General features: G+C 55.4%; 3 protein-coding genes across 3 annotated transcripts; all 3 read right to left on the bottom strand.

Moving 5' to 3' along the window:
- Positions 1 to 105: 105 nt before the first annotated feature.
- On the bottom strand, positions 106 to 2,642 carry B0T15DRAFT_509519 (uncharacterized protein; the record flags this gene model as incomplete). Its single annotated transcript, XM_062867794.1, has 6 exons — positions 106 to 987; positions 1,052 to 1,580; positions 1,646 to 1,767; positions 1,842 to 2,051; positions 2,131 to 2,424; positions 2,490 to 2,642. 6 exons carry the CDS (start codon positions 2,640 to 2,642, stop codon positions 106 to 108), a joined length of 2,190 nt encoding a protein of 729 aa, XP_062724911.1.
- Positions 2,643 to 6,777: 4,135 nt separating this feature from the next.
- On the bottom strand, positions 6,778 to 7,697 carry B0T15DRAFT_551529 (uncharacterized protein; the record flags this gene model as incomplete). Its single annotated transcript, XM_062870271.1, has 2 exons — positions 7,394 to 7,697; positions 6,778 to 7,092 (listed from the first exon to the last, which is right to left on the bottom strand). The coding sequence occupies exons 1-2, from the start codon at positions 7,610 to 7,612 to the stop codon at positions 6,778 to 6,780; spliced, it is 534 nt and encodes a 177-aa protein (XP_062724910.1). The 5' UTR covers positions 7,613 to 7,697.
- Positions 7,698 to 14,183: 6,486 nt separating this feature from the next.
- On the bottom strand, positions 14,184 to 18,456 carry B0T15DRAFT_483563 (uncharacterized protein; the record flags this gene model as incomplete). The annotated part of the gene is made up of 3 exons (XM_062866170.1): positions 14,184 to 15,368; positions 15,437 to 17,926; positions 17,983 to 18,456. 3 exons carry the CDS (start codon positions 18,454 to 18,456, stop codon positions 14,184 to 14,186), a joined length of 4,149 nt encoding a protein of 1,382 aa, XP_062724909.1.
- Between the last annotated feature and the right edge of the window lie 1,894 nt (positions 18,457 to 20,350).

Below are 20,350 nucleotides of genomic sequence, written 5' to 3'. Positions count from 1 at the left end.
TTCTTTCCTTTGTCGTTTCTCGTCTTCGTCATTTCGGTCGTGAATTAGTACAGCTTTCAAAAGCCTCTCCCGATTCGGCATCAACCAACACGATCTGTGGCTGACTTAATCCTCAAACACATGCCATCTTGTCGGCGCGAAGAAGGGGGTGTGGTGCAGCTCGACACCGTGCAGCTCGGCCAGTCTCTGGGCGTTGTCCCAGGCCACGCCGCGCAGGACGTCCTGGTGGATGACCTTGACGCGCGGATGGGCGATCAGCTGCATGATGAAGAGATCCACGGCCTCCCACTCGTCCGGGTAGACGAGCACGGTGTGAAGGTTGGGGAAGCACTCTATCCAGTCGATGAAGGGCTGGCCGTCGAAGGCCTTGGTGGTGCCCAGCCGGTCGTGCCTGTCGTAGTAGAAGTTGAAGCGGTGCAGGCCCAGCGTGTGGAGGTTCTCCGAGACGGCAAACGAGAGCTCCCTGACAGGGTCGGCGATCCGGAAGAGACTGATGGGCCCCGGCAGGGTCAGCTCAAGGAACTTCAGGCTGCCGGCCCGTGCCGCGGGCCCGATGACATCTGCCAAGTACCGGACGATGTCGGGCGATTCCGCCCGGCAACGGAATACCTCTAGGTTCACCAAGTTTGGCGGGTTCGGGTCCCTGTTGTACACGCTGTAGCCCTGCCAATCCGGACCCGCGTTCTCCACCTCGAAGGTAAACAGAACGTTGTCGGCGATCTGGGCACACCTAGGGCCGAGGACCTCGAAGGACCGCAGATTGCTGGTAAAGGGAGGGAGGATACGGCACAGCTTAGACCTCCATATTTGCGCATGGTTCGAGAAGACCAACTCCGGGCCGAGGATGACCCGTTCGAGAGAGCGCCACAGGCTGTTCTTAGCCTGAACAGTGAGGGTCGACGGACCACTGTACTCATTGCGCCAGCAGACGAAGAATCCGTCCAGGTGGAACTGTTCCAGCACCGGTGTGGCAAGCACAATGAACTCCTAGTCCGGTTTAGTTGCTGTCGCTCTCCCACGATGGAAGTTGTGGGATACCGGGCGGGCTTACTGTTTCGATCTCAGGCAGGTGCATTTCTATCTCCTGCGGCGTGTATCCACTGATGATCCGCAGTTTCTTCAGATTCGGAAAGCAGGGGGACTTCTTGAAGATTTCGTTCACCTCGTGGCCTGTCTTGACCAGATCGAGAGCCTGGAGGGTCTTCGCGGAGAGCCTAACGAGGGCCTCGACTGGTTCCTCGCTGTCAAAACCCGAGATGGAAAGGTGGGTCAGGCTCGCGGCAGTCTTCAGCCACATGCTCTTGAAAGCAAGCTTCTGGATCGCAGGAAGAGCCTTCCCCGAGTTGAGATATAGGCGCTTCAGCTGGCGCAGACCGTACATGATACTCCTGAGCTTGGTCTCATTGACCTGGAAATCAGCGGCATCGTAGATGGCAAGCGTTGTGATCCCGGGGCGTTGCTGGAGGAAACGCGCAAAGTCCGTCTTGGGATTCAGCGGGCGGATGAGTCTCACGTCAAGCCAGAGCGAGCTGTCCCCTAGTACCACTCGGTGCCACTGCTTGCTGACCCGAAGGCATTTGCTTTGGTGAAACCAGTTGTTAGACAAGTGCACCATCCTTCTCCAACACGGAATCCGGTTGCTTACAGGAGACTCGTGGTATCGAGGTGTGCAAAGATCATGCTTAGCACCTCTTGGGGGAATTTCTGGACGGGATCAATGCGGGCGGCACTGATCTTCAGGCTGTGGGCTATTATATGGAGAATGACCTGGTTAAAGGCACCTAGGTGTCAGTGTCCGGTCTCATGTTTGGTATCTCGGAACCTTATGGGAGACTGCTCACGTCGTAACTGTCGTTGAGCCCGTTGCCATACTTGTCGGTGCTCCACAACCCGCTCGATACGAACTGCTTAAGCACATCTCGAAGCGTGTCGGCAGAGGGCAACTTGGCATGCCGAAGAATGACGCCCAAGGAACGGGCCACATTAGAATCCGCCTTGGGGTCCTTCTTCTTGAGCAGATACCGGAGGATCTTGGCCGTCCGGCAGTAGCCCTATAAAAACGAAAGATGGCGTGAGCCCGCCATCCTCATGTCCCGTCACTTCTGATGTCAAGCTGTAAGCAACACTCACCACGGCTGAGGCGGGATCCAAGCGAATAATGCTAAGCGCCGTCGAGAAAGCCGAGACATGCTGGCCGGCTTTGGTGAGACACTCAGCGAGTGCATCGAGAGCGATGGCGTGCTCTATGCGGGTGCAAGACGGCCAAGAGTATCCACAAGCACAAGGGCGCTTGGCCACCTCATAGAGGGCACCTGGGTTGTCGCTCCGCACAGCGTCTATGCACTGCGAGATGTTGCACGACTTGTCTTTGTCGTGACGGGTCTTTCCACTGCCCGCTGGGTCGCACGGGCACATGTTCACAGCCTTTTCCATCATTAGCCGATCGATCGGCCTTGGCCCGGATTCGGCTTCGATGGAACTGAGCTCACCTCCATGATGATGGGCAAAGCCATGGAGGGTGCGCGATTGTCACTGTCCATGAGCATTCGACCCTCGGCTAGAGTCGTTCTGAACTTTTCCTCCCATTCTGGGTCGGGGGCATTCGGCTGAGCACCGGGGACGAGACTCCCCGATTCAGCCATGGCGTTGTCGGCTGTAATTGTGTTGCGCTTGGTGGTGCAGGGTTGAGATGGGCGGTAATTGACTGATTTGTTGTGATCGACTTGTCTTAAGTCCACGCCAAGCTCGAGTAAAGTTGTGAGCTTAAAGGTCATCAGGTTACTCTGAACTTCTGAAGCACGGTGAAAAGAGCTTGGAAAAGACAAGGAGACCCGGTCTAAGGAAGAAAGACTTTGTAGGTTGAGAGAAAGCCGAGTACCTGTGGCTGAAAAGAACGGGACGCAGTGACTCTCTCCCAGTTCTTTTCCACCTTCACAAATGGAAATCGGTCGGTTGGTTGCGAGCAGCTCTACCTGTTGATACACCCATCAACGCGCTTGAACGCGTCGCGGGGCATCTAAGAGACCGATAAGCGATAAGACCTCGCCATGTAAGTGAGATACCGGTTAAACCTCGGTTATAACGCCCCCCGGCAGAGTCCAGGGAGCCAGGACAACTAGCTGAGGGTTGGGGTTCAGAGGTCTCCCAAAAAGGGGCATGTAGAACTGTCAACGGGCATACGAGTGTTTGCTACCTAGTTGTACTCTTAAACTCTTCGAGCGTTGAGTGTTGAGTGTTGGCGCATTTCAACATAGAGCACTCTCCCTAATGCTGGTTTCTCCTATCCTACGGTGCATTTGCTAGGTTCATTTCTCCGCGAGGGTGTCTAGGCGTGTAGGTGCTAGGGTTCCAGTTCTTTGGCTCTTGTTTGAGCCCAGATACACCCCCGCATAGATCGCTGTTCAAGAGACAGATCACTATGGCAAACCGTGGCCAGGTTATTGCAAGATTGGCTTAGCCCGGAGCATAGGTATATTCTATAGCATGAGGAAGAGGTCGTGCAGAATCCACCGTAAGAGCTGCTAACTGTGTGCTCTTTTCTTGTCTTGTAGACCATCACTATTTCTTTGATGTCTTCTCGCGGCGTTGTGAACGGTTAGTGCAATGGACGTTCGCAATTTCATACAGGCCAAATAAACTGTCTCTTTTTTTGCTTAGTAGAGGTTGTTGATCGGCTCTCCCGAGCCTTTCGTTCAATTAGGCCCATCCCATGTTTCATCCCAAGACAGCACAGCGCGCTGGAGTGGTGTTGTCCTATCGCAGTGCCACGCCGTGTGTCGCAGATCTGGTTTGCATCCACATACATCTTCGACAGATAACATGACCTGCCACATCTTCCCGATTCCTAAGGTCACATTCTGCCTGCGAACCTTCTGTCAACCGCTGAAAGCAACCCTACCTGCATGCTGCAGGTCTTTTTGTGTATCGTTCTAGAATAGTATGACGATCACTGTCGAGTGTCGCACAAAGAGCGAGGTACACAAGTGCTTACGTGGATCCGGACCGTCCGAAGTTTCCCATGTGCTCTCGTGGCAGAGGTTGTTTAACCTGCGGCGTAAGGGTATCATCGACCACCACCCAGGTGGTTTGCAGGTTTGGTTAACCGAGTGGTGCGGGTGAAGTAAACAGCTATGTGTTCGTATAACGCGCAGCCAGTACATCGCGCAAGCAAAAGAGTGTGTCGCACGAGCTAGTTAACGGTCAAGCGCCTCACACCGGTACACTGCATGGAGAGATGTAGTGAGGACATGCAATGAGTTGCGTATATGCAGCTGCATGTGACAGCAGTGTCCTGCCAGTATATGCATTGTATGTATTGTACATACAGTACAGGGGACTTGGTTACGCAAACCGGTGACGAACCTGGGCCGCCATGTCGGGACGACCGGAATAGTGAAGGACCCAAGTCCACGTGTGATCCGGCCGCTTGGTGTCGAAGGGCGGCATGTACTGTGTACCCATTCATTCCTAAGCTCGGCGAGGCCTGGGCCACCCAGCTCACGCCTGTACCGATGATGCAATGGGAATAGCCTGGGATAATGTCTGCCGGCTCTAGTCAAGTTAAGACGAGGGCAGCGGCGTGGCGGCGGCGCTGTCCGTAGCCCCCGCTGCGGTTCGGCTCCGGCGGCTGCATTTCGACATCCGCGGGCCCGTGGCAGGTTGTTCCGGCGAGATTCTGCGATCCGATCCGGCCCCGAGCTGCCCGGCGACTTTCTCCATGTATTTGAACCAAGCTCCTGCCGGGAGAAGGCCATGGTGATTAGCAATCGCGTGCTGAGTAATAGAGTCCTCACGTTGCATTGCCAGCAACATTAAAAGTAGGTGTGTGTGCAAGAAACGCTGGAAATATCTCGTGGTCAGCAACCAAGGTGTAGCCGCTGGGTCCCACCCTGCTGTTCCATAATAGTTAACTTGAACCGGGAATACCAACATTTAGCCTCGTATGTATCGTCGTACTGTTATTTTCCTTACACCCCGCCAGCTTGGTTCTGCCCCTCTATTTTTATCGTTCCCTTAACTGGTATTGGGCGCCTGAGTTGCGGGCTGAGCCTTCAATTGCTGTAAGGTGCTGACCGCGGCTGGATCAAGGCTTCGCGCCCCAATTTTAAACTCGCATCACCACGCTATCAAGATCCGTGAAACATGCGCTGTTGTGGTCCGTCTGTTCCAATCCGCATTCGAAGAAAGTGCATGTTTGGTTGCCCCGAAACGGGATATTTTGTCAATTTCATTGTTACGGCACGTCCCAATTGGCTGCTGCCAGGCAGCTCAGGGGTATTTTCTCCTTGGTGATTTGGTCACCCAATCGCGATCCCTTCCGCCAACTTGGTTCAAGCGCACTGTTGCACCGCAGTCCGTCCCCATGACACTGCACTTGATTTCTAATTCCAATAGGAAGTCTTCGAAGGCCTTACAAATCCATAGTGGTAGTGGGACTAAAGCACTTCGAAGAGGCACGAAAATTTAGGGGGAACTGTTTATGGGTGGCCGTGTTATGGAGATGGATGATGCACTGCCTGGGAGCGAACAACAAAGCTCTTACCGCATTTGGAATCATTTTTCGAGTGGTTGACGGCAGCCTACAGTATACAGCGATCGGTTAATGTAGCAATAGTGTCATAGGTAGTGGTGTGTTTAGAATATCCGCCTCTATTTGCGCTATTCCTTGTGCAACTTCTAGCATTCCCCCGCCTCAAAGTGTCTTCAAAATGTCTTTTGTAGTACTCCCACCCTCTGGAAATCCCGCCAGGGAGGGGCCAAGCCAGCCTGGGCAGACGAGTAAGAAGATATCAAAAACAAAGCCCAATGTCCCGCGGAGCAGACCTCATGCTGCTCCTTTCAGAATCCTTCTCTATCTGTCCTGTTGCTCGGACCCGTCGTGGCTGTGGCTGTTGCTGTGACTGTCGCTGCTACCAGAGCAGGAATTAGACATAAGTGAGCGGTGAATCATCCAAACCCATACATGCATCTCGAGACCAAGACATGAACAGAGAAGGAAATATAGGAACTCTAAGAAAACATTGAAAAGAAACCGGTACCCAGATGATGCCCGTAGGCTAAAAGAGACAGAAACGAAAAACACTAGGTACCCAGATCCTTCCAGTTGCCCGGAGTATCTCTTGTCCATAACGCCTGGTATCGTAAACCGAATACATGACTCGTCCGAAAGTTCATGACAAGCCCAAGAAAGGGAGGTGGAAGCCAAAGGAAGAAAAAAAGGAAAAAGAAAACAAGAGAAAAACAAGAAAATGGTGTTGTACATGAATCGCCGATATCCGTAATGCATTCCAATGCCCACGCCATGCTTCCAAGTCCGAAGTCGATTTTCCAAGCTGAACCCAAAAAAAGAGATGGGAAGTCGTTGCTCGTGGTGAAATCGTGGTGAAATCGTTGTGTCGTGTCCCTAGTCGTCCCCAGGTCGTCTCTCGTTGCTGGTTTGCCATTGCGCTTGTTTCATGTCCGTGGCCTTCACTGTGACCAAATCTCCTGTCTTCGATAACAGAGCTGCTGTTCCCGGCGGTCCGGCGGTTGTCGAATAGTTAGCGGAGGTGCGACCAAGTGCTGCCATACCGCCGGTCAACGGAAGGCAGGAGGTATCGACGTCATTACCGCGCGGTCGTGGGCCGTGAAGAGATGTGAGAGCAGGGAAGGGCGCTGGGTTATCATCGAGGGTCTTCCACGGAAGGAGTAGAGATAGGCCACCCAATGCCCGAATTCAAAGCGCTCCAGTGCTGGTAGATGCCGGGGGTAGCAGCCCATCATCGAAGACAACACTCTTCACCGGTAGTGGCCGCGGGAGCTCCTGGATGACCGGCCCGAGTAGTAGCCCGAGTCCGAGTACTGGGAGCTCGAGTAGTCGTATCCTCCAGGGGCGTGTGATGAATGCTCGCTGCAGGCGTAGCCAACTAATATCGTCTTCCGCTGAATGCCGTGGCCTGGCCGACCATAGGCCGCACACCGGTCAACAGCATGCTGGTAGTAGAGGCATCGGCATGCCGAGTAGAGCTCAACCAACTGGTAGCACATCTCGGCTTCTTCCGTGCGAGTACTCGACGTGTTTGTTGTAAGGCAAGAAGGGCAACAAGATGAGAACTGATGTGGGTGTTGTGTTGAGTCCTATGACGTCCTTGGGACTTCGTCTGATGTGAAAGTGTTTGTCTGACTGCCTGAGGACGATTCGCACAAGAGAGCGAGAAGAGGAAAACTAAATATGACAAACGGCTTAGGCACAACCTGTAAGGAAGCAACTGGACGGAGACTGCCGAGCAGAGCCGGAGAAACGAGGTGGAAGCGAGCGAGCGTTGAGCAACCGGAACAAGGAAACAGGAAAATGAGTAATTCAGGCACAAAACGCGAGGACTGAGGTGTCGACTCATCAGTCAACGCAACACACCGAGGAGGGCATCACGGCAGCCTTATAGGCCCCAATGGCCTTCCCAGTCCTCGCGGCGTCATCTGGTCGCTGCGGCGTGAAGGCAGCAATGACGCCGGCGGACCGCTCACTGCAGATTCCGTGAGGAACCAGGTACATCCGAACGACTGATGACTGGGGCATCTTCTGCGGCATGCAGGCTAATGCAGACGATGAAGGCGCAGGGACGACAGAACCCATGGTGCCTTGAACCGGGACTGTACGGTACGTGACTTCGTTTGGCCTGCCCTGGTCCCGGTTTGGTGTTCTGGCGGGATGCGAGGGCGCAGCCGGGAGGGTGTGGGCCCGCCCTGCAAAGCAGCCAGGAACGAGAGCTCTCTGCAGCGTTGGAGGTCTGATTGAGGTGCAAGTCCGCAGGTGCGCACGACGCTTGGGCCAGGTCCTAGGTACCTAGGTTACAGGTAAGGTAAGGTCCACAGTAACGGGTGCCGACAAGGTGCCCCTGGCGATTCCACTGCGACCTAGTGGGCTGCGCAGCACTCATTGCCCGAAAATGCCCCCAAAAAGCCGCCTAAAAGCCGACCTTGGCATTGGTGCTGCCAGTGCCGCAGCCTGAGGTGGAAACGAAACGCCGCAACGTAACTGGAGGGCTATCCGGGACAGCCCGCCGCGGCGTGACTAACACAGAACGTGACTTCGAGACAAGCAGTCGTCCATGGAAGTCGTCGAATCATGTGGCTTAGAGGCGTGCCATCCTATTGTAGGTATTGTAACGTCTTCCGGAATTGGCGAACGGCACAGGAAGAACGCTGACGTCAAAATAAGTAGACTGTGTGTGTACTTTGACGTTGCACTCAAGCTAAACCTGGAACCTGTGATGGTGCGTTCGCAAGACGCCCGGCAGGAGCCGCCCACTGCGTCGGGATGTCGCTGGTGAACTGCAGAGTCGAATCGTACTGGTTTCTAAACTGCGTCCTTCCAGGAGTAGCAACAGAAGTGTCCGTCGACTCATACCGCAGGCACTCATGTGTTACAGCGCGGGAGAGTGGAACGTATACTGGCGCAGGCACTGACCGAGTACAGTTTGCTAAATTGGCATCTTCGGTATGGTGCCGAAAGAAGATCCAAGGATGGCCGCAAAGCAGCGCCCCACGAACCCTCAAACTGCCCGAGATTCTGAAATAGAATGGCACGTGTATCGAGATCTCCGTTTCCACTCGGAGTCCACGGCTGGTGTATGGAAGAAAGTGCCGTCTCCGGAAAGAGGGCAAAGAAGAGGGCCCAGTCTCCGTGCCTCTCTCCCGAAGAGCCACGGGTCTCGGACGGCTCCTTTGGCGGACCGGCCCCGCCCGCTCGCCCGTGTTGACGGGAGGCATGGCGATAGCCCATGTGCGATCAAGTGCGAGGCCCCGCCGGATACCGCCAGTCTTCCTTTTCCCTGGCAGGTTCACACTTCCACTTCGCCGGCTTGTTTCGAGCGCCAAACCGTGCATTAGGCCCATCCGGCCCACAAGTCGCCTTCTCAACGATCAATTGCACAGCTAACAGACACCCTTACCTCACCAAATGTGTAGGGACGTCGCCGACAGGGTACTCCATCTGGGCGGGTCCAGTGTAAGACGGCTCTGTTAAAAATTACTCTGCGCTCGCCAGCGGGCCGCTCTTGAGGCCCTGGACACTGATGTGGAATATCGGCTGTCTTCGATGGCCTACGATCCGACCAGGTCCTGTGAGCGGAGATCGAAATCGAAACAGTCGCCAAGAGATGATCGAAAACGGTGAGCGGCAGACATGGCCAGGGTCCCTGATCGGGATGCCTCTCGGCCATGTGGTATTGCCAAGCATTCCTACTAGTCCACGAGAACGATGGCGGCCTCATATGACAGTACGGGGCCGGATGAACTCCGGGTGGGGCCCCCGGAGCCGGCTCGACATACACGGCCGTCTTGAGTCCTTGACGGTTGTGATACCATCATTGGGCGTGGTACGGTTGCTGCACTCCGCAAGGTGACGAGATGTGATCTCGCCAACTACCGTAGAAATCCAGGGATCTCATCCAAGAGGCCTCAACCGCTGGGTAGTGGATATAGCGTGCTCCACTGAACTAATGCAATCATCTTTGATGAATATCCTCAAACCGAAACGTGGTGTTGAGGACTCGGGACAATGCCGTACGTCGGCCAATGTGCGGTCAAAGCAGGCTGCAGGAGGCTGCGGTGATCGCCCGGTAGCCGCCCTCCTGGACCGTCCGATTGGGACACGGTCCCGATCTGGAAAGGACGAGGGAGAGAGTACTTCCGCGCTGGGCGACATTATAACGTACCGTACAGGTATGTTACGTTAGTACGCAGTACCAGCCTTCGGCAGATCAACAGATTACCCTAGCTTTCCCAACGGCCACCTATCTTTGGTGCATGTCAATCACCACTCGTGTCTGGAGAAATCACGCTCCAACGGTCTGCTCGTCGCTGTTTTCTGGACTTCGGTGAGCACAGGGTTTCGATCCAGTTCAGTGATACCGGTGTGTAATCATTCATATGAATCTCTGCATGCTGCCTGTTCCGGGTGGCCGCAGGCAGGATAATCACCTGAGGCTGTAACACAGCATCGCCCAAAAGCTGGCCGGTAGTGTTGAGCTGCGGGGAAAATCTGTAACTGCAACCGAAAGACCGTTGCTGGCTACTCGGGTTCCTCGCAGAAACGGCCATGACGAACAACGGCCACGTATGCCGAGATCCGGTATATGACCCGGGGGATCACGCTGTCCACACAAACAGTGCGGCGTAATTGTCATTTCAGTATCCGCACGGCGAGCGCTGCAATGCACATGGGAATTCCTGTTTCACTGACATCAATGCGAGCCCGTAGGCTTAAAAAGCCTTACCAATCTGCCTGTCTTGGCAGGATCGCGAGAACTTTATTCATCCTTCCCTATTCTCTTGCCGGCGTCGCTGATCCGGTCCTCGATGACCGGGCCGGGGTAGGCATGCGGTGCGGTATGTTGTGGGGAACGGTGAACGGGGAGCTCTCGGGAGCAAGCCAATCGCTTGGGCCACTAAGGCGGGGCGAACCCTTGCCGGCATGGCTTGCTGGCAATGGGACCTGGAATTGACCCAACCACCACTTGTCTACAGGCTCCTAGCTAGCACAGCCTCGCGATGATTGACTAACTAGCCGGTATCTCACCATGTCGGTTCGCTTGCGTCGAGATCACAGCGAATTGAAAGGTTTCGAGTCGACGTCGCATCACGGAGTCTCCGGCGGAGAGAAAACAACTCGGAAGAATGAGACTTGAATTGCCCGATGGCGTGGAGACTGCCGAATTGAGGCCAGGACCTATCCGCGGGTGTTTACGGGCGCGCATGACCACCTCAACCTGGCAGTCGCGAGTCTTCGCTCTGCTGTGCCAAATTCGCAGGGACCTTACCTACCTAGGTACCTATCACCTTAGGCAGCAGCCTCATCAATGATCCCATGTTTACCTCGGGCTACTCATGGGGAAGGCACGTCATAGCTGGTCGCGGCATCATGCTGTCCGATGAGACTCGCAATTGCACCTGCCCGATTACCGAGCAGCCGGCCCACGACCCCCATTGACATCCATGGATTGTCTTGATCATAGTTGCTTCCCGTCTCTGTGTCATCTCCTCCCGCGCTCTGAACTAAGCGTCTCTCATTCCGGTCATCAGACCTTGCTGGCACGTTCATGAGGGTCCTGGACCCGGCGTCTCCCGACACCGAAGCTGCGTGCAGGTATTCCAAGCTCTCGTCGCAGTCGACGATTGATCGCAACGCGCAGGCACGGGTTGTGCACGGGTTGGCTCCTATTGCTCCGGGTCCGGCAAAATTGTGTCGCCGGTCGGTCTGAATCATGGGAGGTTTCCGTCTTCCTGCTGCCGGCGGGGTGTTGAATTGCCCAGCCGTGTGCTGCCCCGGATTGTAATGCCACCTACCGGTGTAACACCAACTCGTGGTTCAGCAAGTCCGACGGAAGACAGCTGAATAGCCCTATGAGGTGCATCGGTACACGAACCGGGCCGGCTTATGTTTCACCAACGCCGAGCCACAACCACGAGCCACGGTCTGTCAAATCCTCTTGCCTGTGCTTCATCCCTTCTGTTGCCCGGAGAAGAGGTGCACTGCCCTTTGAAACATTCTATTTCTATTAATTGAGATGCAGACGCCCTGTGGCCCATATTCTCTCCTGCCTTGTAAGGCTGCGCTGAGGGGTCGAATACGACCTTCCGCCTAGGAACCTAAGAACTTCCAGTCTGTACCAGACGACTCATTTGTGCCCTTCCGGTCGCCGCGGACACTGCAGATAGCAAAGGGTGTTACTGCTGAGGTTTTGCACAGTTGAGCAGTTTCACAAACCTCGGCTTACAGTTCTGTGAAACGACCTGAGCCGCGGTAGGGCTGAACTACGTTTGAGCCCCCATCTTGCCCCCAAGGTCCTCCGCGATGCTCAGGCTCCCGTATGGGCTCGGAATCACCGTGTTTCACGTTTATAACCGAAAAAGGCGTCTTGATATCTGCTGGTGGAGAAATATGGTCCTCGTAGTCGCTCGCTCGGTCCCGGTTGGGAGTGTGTCCCGACGGCGCTGAAGACCCATCCTCCGATGGGACGGGGGTGGGGGGGCATGTAAGTTCAGCGCTCTGCATTATTTGACACGGACTAAATGACAGCCTAGGTGTGTGCCTGCCCGGACGCGGACCCCATTGCATGTTGGATGCTCAGCTAGCAACTAGATGCCTAGACTATCTATAGAAGACGCTCCTGAATATTGTCTAGCTACTGAACGTCCCCTGCTATACTCCGCCTATGCGGTTCCATCGTCTACCGTGGGGCACCCCTTACTCTCCTCGGTCAGTATCTCGAGTGCTTCCATTATGCGGGTAGCTATATCGGGGTCGTGGTTACCACCTATCTCTACTGGCAGACAGCCCCGGGGGTGGCGATGGACGTCCAGGGGGTGTCCACAAGGCTCACAATGTGTGTGACATTTTTGCTATTCTTTTGTCTGATCTAGACCTAGGTCCTTCATGTTCCATCCAGGGGAAGTACAGGTACAGCAAGATACAGACCCCAACTAGAGTATCAATGACCGTGGAGGACAATAAGCCAGACGGGCGGAACGGCACGAGATGGAACAAGACGGAATTCCGTAACCCGGAGATCCTGAAGGATCTAATCAGATGTCTGGTGTCACCAGCAGAGCCTCATGTTCGGTGAACGTCGTACGGAGGTACTGCCTTGACTTTGCAATCTGTCCCGTAAGGGAATTCGGCCGTGGACAGCGCAAATTGCTGTCACCCATTCACTCATACACACACACACACACACACACACACACACACACACATACATACACACAAGGGGCATGTAAAACAGAAGACAGAGAGTATCACTGGGTGACTCACGCCTCAGGGCAACCCCCTTTCCTCTCACAACTTCTGAAATAAACCCCAACGGCAGAAAGAGGTCAAGGCGTGATGCTGTTGCCGCCACCGGCCAGTTTCAGAAAGAGTCCGAGATACCGCCCGGATTTTCTCTTTTTCTCTCCTCTAAACCATAAACCATCATTACGCTCGAAGTAGGTTACTAGTAGGTAATGGATGTCCAGCCCTGCTTCATGCTGTATACCTTACGTTCCCTGATCAAATCGAAGCATCTCCCTCTAGTAACAGTTACTTATTTTACCTTACCTATCGTAGCCAGCCTTGATTCATGTTGTATACGCCACTTTCCTGGTTAAGATGGATATCTAACCTTACCGTGCTTACGCAAGACGCTACTGTCCGGGGCCTCTATTCATGTTTCCCTACCCTGTTCCAAACCATCTATCTGGAAATGACTCCAACTCCAGAGACCTTGGCACTCCAAAGAAGCAAACAGACTGACTGACTGTACCAGAGCCCAGCCTCTTGTGGCTGGGACACTGCGGGTGGTTAATCGCTCATAAAATGTACCCTGGGTTCAAGGCTGCCCAAGGACTGTCCTTCTTCGGTATCTTCATGATCGCTTTGGTGCTCCTCATGTCGACCAAGGTGGTGGTGTAACACACCTACCTAGTTGTCGACTTGCTTGGCTGTTCTAGATTGATAGCGGTGCAAGTTTCTGTTGCCTCCTTCTCGAGCTGGGTGCTGAACAGCATATCTACCTACTAAGTACCTTAGGTAAACAGAGGTTTATCATGGAAGCAAAGCAATGCTGAAACCAGAGAAGATCATAACGTAGACATGTATACCCCCGGACAGCGTAGTATAGCTCAGTGTAGTGTAGTGTATAAGGTAGGTAGTGTATAGCGCATCATAGTTGTTGTAGTGTATGTGTAGTCGGCAGCAGCAATATAGCTTTCTACCCGGCAAACGCCCGCCCCAACTCAAGAGTGACCAGACCAGACCAGACCAGACAGACAAAAGAACGAAACACGCGCAGTGCCATGCAAGGAAGCTAACAAAATAGGCGAGAGGCTCTCGAAAGAAGAAATGTGGTATCATCATCCGTCCGTCAGTCCGTCTCGTCCCGGAACCTGAACCAGCATCAGCGTTGACCGGGGCCTGTGTAAAGTCCCCTCCCATTGCAGCAGCGAACAGCCCATATCCACACACAGTTCTATACAACCGGCCCTTGTGTCTTATCCACCTCACCCTCAAAGAACCCGTTTTTTTTTCGTACCGTCGTGTCCAACAAATCCCTTCACCATCACACCCGATACTTCCAGCCCGCCCGCCCGCCTCGTCCAGGTCACAGCCTAGCAAGAGCAACGCGCCGCACGATCCACCGCCGCCTGCTGTCGACCTGCTTCTCCTACGCACGCCGGCTCATGGCAGCAGTGGCCCCCGCAGCAGCGAGATCGGGCTTGACGCCATTCACACCGCCCAGGCCGCCGCTGCTCACGGTACGGATCGATGCCCGGGGTAGGCTGCTGCCGCTGAGCGTAGCCGACGAGGCGTTGAAATGCGAAGCCGTCGGGCCCGTGCTCGTGCGCTTGACGCCGGTGAGAGAATTGCTCGTGAGGCTGCTCGTGTTGGCAGTCATGCCGGAGGTCCTGCGGGTCGTGGAAGAGGGGACGGTGCCTGGCTTCAGGGGCGACGTGTGCACGCTGAAGGACGCGGTGTCGCGCGGCCGCAGGGACGTGGTGGTTTTGGCGGCTGCCGGCGGTTCTGGTAGCGGCCTGGGCGCAGCGCTATTGCTGTTGACTCGCTTGCTGGGGGAGGAGTCTCGGATGGCGGAGCGCGGCACAGGCACGGAGGTTTTCTGGCCGGTGATGAACTCGTGACGGATGGCCTCCTCGGGCTTCATGCGTCGGTCTGGGTCCCACCGGAGGCAGCGGGCGATAAAGTCCAGGAAGGGCTCGTCATCGCATTTCAGGACTTGTTGCAGGGTTTTGGACGATGGACGTCGGCGACGGCCTTTGCTAGAAACCGTGAGACGTGGCTTGCCCATGCTGTCAAAGAATAGCTTCTTGCGAGTGGACTTTTCGATCAAGTGCTTTTCCGGGGGCCCAAACACCTCCATGATGCAGGCCAGCTGCTCCAGTTCGTTCTCCCCCGGGAAGATGGGCACACCGGTATAGAGCTCGGCCAGGATGCAGCCGAGGGACCACATGTCGATTGGCATGCCGTACGTCATGCCCAAAATGACCTCCGGAGAGCGATAGAACCTGGACTGGATATATGTATACACCTTTTCGTTCTCGAAGCAGCTGGAGCCGAAGTCAATGACCTTGATCTCGGTGTGTAGAGGATGTCGGAGAAGGATGTTTTCTGGCTTCAAGTCGCAGTGGATGACCTTATGCTGTTTGAGTAAGTTGAGCGAGCTGAGCATCTGCTTGGTGAACCTGCGGATCATCTTGAGTGAGAATCCCCGGAAAGCATTTGACTTGATGAACTCGTAGAGATTCATGTCAAGAAGCTCGGTAGAAATGCAGAGGTGGCCACGGAAGTAGAAGCTATGAGTGAAGTTGACCATGCTGTGCTTGTTGTGGGGATCCTTTGTGCCGAATTAGCCTTGACTGCAACCAAGACACCGTCGACACCGTCTGAAGCAGATGTACTCACCCATTCGCGAAGCTTTTGTAGAATGTTGACTTCCACAAGAGCCTGCTGATGGAACCGTTTCTTGTTCCGGATAATCTTGACCGCAACGAGAACACCCGTTTTGTGGTCGATGCAGCGGACTACTTGCCCGAAACTCCCTTTTCCGAGCACATCGATGATCTCGTACCGGTAAGCCAAATGATCGCCAGGCACAATGGTGTAGTCTCCGCGTTCGTCGTCGTATCCAAAGTTGGGAGCGTCGGACTGAGGGTCGCCGATGACCTTGGCAGCATTCTGAGTACCACAGAAGTAGACGTCCTTATAGTCCACGATCTCGCCTCGCTCGTATATATTGAGGGAGGCAATCCGGATTGCTTCCTGTGGGCTCACCCGCTCCTTGGCAGTAGCACGCTTCCGCAGCGCATCCAGAGTCCGAGCGGCCAGCTCCGTGTCCTTGCGCCGCAGCCCCAACCTCTTCATCTCCTCCTCGGCAACCAGGTCGTCCTTGTCGAGCTCTGCTGTCCACACATCGTGGTGTCGCAGCGCGGCCGATGAGCGTGCCGGCTTCAGAATTCTCTGCACAACGGACGAATTGTGAGGGAGAGGAGTGCGCTCTGCAACCGTATCAAGTGTCGACTCCTTCTTTGCGGTGCTCATACCGTCGCGGCCGCGCTGCTCCTGAGCAACGATGGCATTCAAGCTCGAGGACGAGCTCTTTCGCCTTCTCGTCTCCAGGTATGTCCCCGTCCCACTAGACTTAGTGGACTTAGTAGACTTAGTTGACGGGGCGGGGCTGGGGGGTTTGGCTTTGGTAATGCTGCTCATTGTTGCAGAGGCCGGGATTCGAGGAGGCGGCATCGAATCATGCTTAACGCGCTCATCCTTCTCTGCCTGAGTCTGGTTGCCGCTGCCCTTTGAGGCACTTCGCTTCCAAGACAAGCTCAACTTCCTCCTAAGCGAGCTCATTGACGAAGGAGTCGGAGGCTCGTCTGAACTGCAAGGGGGCGGGGGTGATTTCGCATGTCTGGTCTTTGTCGAGGCATGCTTTTGGGCCCGAGGCCCTGACGGTTTCGCATGATGTGTTACCGACTCCGCGGCTGGCTCCGGCGGAGCAGTCGAGTCGCCGCCTGTCTTGGACCTCTTCAGGAATGCAGCTTCCACATGACCTCCCTTGGGTAACGAGGAGCTTGTAAACGGTGAAGGGGCAGATCTTTGGTTGCCGTTCTTCACGGCCGTAAATGATTCGGTTGAGCTCACTGGCTCGGGGGGGGCAGGGCTCTCTCGGCCTCTGACCCGGTACACCGAGCTGCTACTCCGGAGATGTTGAATGTCGTTTCTTTCCTCGGTTCGCGTCCTGAAAAAGGCACTTTTTGACGCCGTCATGGGCGTCGTTGGCGTCTTCAGGATCTGCCTCGTGGGAATGGGAGAGAGATTCCTCTCTGACGAGCCCTGTTCTTGCAGTGCGGCTATCTTGGAAGCGGTTGGCGTGCTGAGGGGGCCAAGGGTGATGGGAGGCAGCCTTAAGGGTTGAAGTGCCTTCTTGGTCTGGGATGCGGCAGCCTTCGTTTCCAAATCCAACTTCGACGTATGGACGGATTTGCGCTGGCTAGGCCTGCGATATAGCTTGGAAGAAGGCGCTTCGTTCAAGCCCCCAGACACACTCCCGGTTGAACTGCTGTGAATGCTGCTGGCATCATAGGGGAAGTTCGACTTCCTCTTGTCCAGAAACGCCGCCTCGCCGAATGCATCTTTTGGGGACTCATACGCCTTAGGTATCGCCGGCACCGGTGGGACACTCTCCTCATCATCGAGACTCGCAGAATTGCGAAGGCTCAGAGCTTTTGGGGCAGGTAATCTCGAACCAACACCTTGCGGGTTGCGTTGCTGAACCGATGCGGTCGATGCCCGTCCCGTGGTACTTAGGCTGCCATTGGAGTTGACAGAAAGACCCGAAGTATACGACTTTCGATTTGGATCGGGTGTTGTGCGAGAGGAAACGGGCGTGGATATTTTGCGCGGAAGCATAGAAGGAGAGCGCGAGGGAGAGCGAGCTTCGGCTGCTGACAATGGCGGCGGATTCGGTAGCACATGAGCTGCGGCCTGGCCCTGAGTGTGATGCATCGATAAACGCTTCATCCGTCGCGTGTCTGTCGGGCTAATGGTCCTCGCGCCGAGGCCCGTAACATGTGGCAGTTGAGGTGCCCCAGGCATCACCGATATGCGCTTCCCCAGCACCGCGTTTGATCCTTTGGCAGCCGCCCGGGGCGAACGAGGCGCTGCGGTCGGTGCATGACCGGGATCCAATGACATGGAACTTGTATCTGGGGTCAACGTGGCCTGGCTAGCCCTCGGCGGAGGCTGCACTGATCTCGCCTTGGAGCTCCGCGAACTAGCGTGAGCCCGCAAAAAGTCGGCCGGAGGATGGGATCCAACATCAATGGAGGCCCGCGTTGCAGGCTCCAGCCCAATCCGGTCTGACAAGGACGCCACGCTTGGTCTCCGCTTGCGGGGCTCAAACCCTGCTCCCAGTTCGACGTCTCCAGCCGATTTTCTGGGGGCTTTGACACAACGTTGGAATTTGAGACGGGCGGGTAGTGGTTTTGGCGGCGCGAGCGCATGGCTGCCGGGGCGGTCGGGGCGTTTGGTACCCCAGGGTTGCTTGACGCGGTGGACGCTGTACTCGCATGCCGAGTCGACGTGCTCGCTTTCCGCAGAATCGAACCGGCCCGCGGACGCGTAACGGGCGGTTGCTGGGCGGTAGCATGGCTGCCACCAGTGTGACGCGCCATATCGGCACGTTCCCCAATGTTATTTGCAGCCAGAGCGCGGTCCCCCAGAATCGATCCCTGTCCGGTCGGCAGGGGAAACTGCGTCAGCTTGAAGTCTGTCGAGGCCGACTCCAGGCTGCTCTGCAGATCGTCAAAGCTGACGGACGGGAGAAAGTCGAACGAGGTGGCGGGATCGGTTACGTCGTCGGGCGCGCCATTCCTGCTGCCGAAAGAGAAAAGTGAGTGGTTGTTAGAGGACGAAGCGCTCAGCATTGGGGCGTCGGTTGTGGGCCGGTGGATGGAGCCCGGCTTCGTGGGACTGGCGTTGAGCGACCGTCTGCATTTGCAAAACAAAGCAAGGTTAGCGGACTCGCCGTACAGGGGAGCCAGATCACTCGATGTTTAGGGCAGCGGGTCCGGGGGGGATGGTAAGACGGGAACACGGGGCAATGGTTTTGGACAATGGACAATGACAATGCAATGGGGCGACAACCTGGTGGGCGACTGGTTTTCCCTTCTGGGGCCAGCGGGGACCTGACGCTCTCTGTTCATAGGGGAGGCGCGCGGGCGCGGGACAATTGTCGGGACGGCGGTGAGAGCCTCAGGGAAGCTTTGAGCCGGGAATGGCGATGGTGCAGCGAGGAGGCTGCCCGAGTCTCGGTTGCTGTCCCGGTCGGTCTCGATCCACTCGGTTCACTCGATTCACTCGATCGATTCACACAGCGCGGATTCGGACCCCCAAATCAGGCTCAGTCCGGCCAGGGAGCTGAGAACAATCGAAAGGCTACCTCATTCCGGGAATGCGATGTAACAATTGAGTGCGTCCGAGACGCGGTTTTGTGGGGGAAAGAGCCGAAGCGTGATCCTGAATCACTTCACACGTTGATTGACAGTTGTCGGTGGCCAGCAAGGCGTGATGGGGTTATGTGCAGCGACGGAAGCGGCCCCTGGTTGCAATCGCAGCTTGTGTTTTCGCTGTTTGGCTTGCCTTATTTAGGTAGTTATTAGTGCAGGGCAGGTGGCAGCCAGCGGGCACGCCCGAGTGGAGGGATCAGAATCGTTGCACCACAGAGAGTGTGCCTGAACGCGAACAGGTCCATGCTCTCAACAACCGGGCCGAGAAACGATTTTCTCAACGGGGCAACAGGCGCAGGCCTGCGAAGTTTACCCCAGGGACTCGGCTTTGTGGTTCGTGCGTTAACTTCGTTCAGGGGCACCCTCAACATGGGGTGGGGACGAGAAAAGGAGCCGAAAACTTTCAAGGTTCCAGATCCAGTATTGGGCTTTTCTATATAAATAATAAACAATCTCTATCTTCTGCCTCACATCTCATCAGACAAGTTAAGACTTGGATTCAGATGAAGAGGTCAGGATTCCAGTTGTCGCCTGTAAACCGGCCAGCAGACGACACAGAGCTGGACCCCTTGCATACAGACAATCGCATGCCCCTGACTGCAGGAAATACACCAGCCAACTCATCAATACCGTGATTCGGAAGGGAAGTCCACTTGACAATGACAACCTGACGATGATTTGCTTTCGATGCAGGACCAGCTCCAGTCTACAGCTGTCGAGGGCGGGGATGTCTGCTTTGCAATGCCAAAGCTACCTACACGTGTAGGTATGCAGCTCGGCAGGGCATTCCTACCTTGTGCAGCTCACCGGTCCCGTCCGATTTCCTGAAGTCGACAAGTCCAATCTATCGGCGCCAGGCACAGAGCCGTCTCCAAACAACGGCGCGTGCGACAGGAAATTGGCACTCATCAACTGCTGCAGAGCGCAATGGATGCAACTTACTGAGGCGGATTTCAAGATCCTCCAACTTAATGGGTCTGTTAAGCAAACAATAACATGCGTTCCTGGATCGAGCCGTCCAGCCAGCCATTCAGAGACACGAACTCCGCATGGTTGCAAGGACCACGCATTGACTGAAGGAGATTCATATAATCTATCAAGACCCATCAGATCAAAAGAAATTCAAGCGCCTGTCTCGGACAGACCTAGATCGGCAGTAAGTCTTGATGTTTACATGGCTGTCATAATTTCCCGTCGTTTCCAGCTCTGCCTATCCGTGTAACTTGCAAGTTGCAGAGTGTTGATTTCGAGGCACATGCTCGCAACACTCTGCATGCAGCACGCAGCCGCTGCAGGTTACCGCCGTGCGCAT

This window comes from Chaetomium strumarium (genome assembly GCF_033439665.1).
Source record: "Chaetomium strumarium strain CBS 333.67 chromosome Unknown B0T15scaffold_2, whole genome shotgun sequence".
In the NCBI taxonomy this organism is placed as follows: Eukaryota; Fungi; Ascomycota; class Sordariomycetes; order Sordariales; family Chaetomiaceae; genus Chaetomium; species Chaetomium strumarium.
Note: the sequence above shows the minus strand (reverse complement) of the source record. Positions and strands in the feature narration are given on the sequence as shown.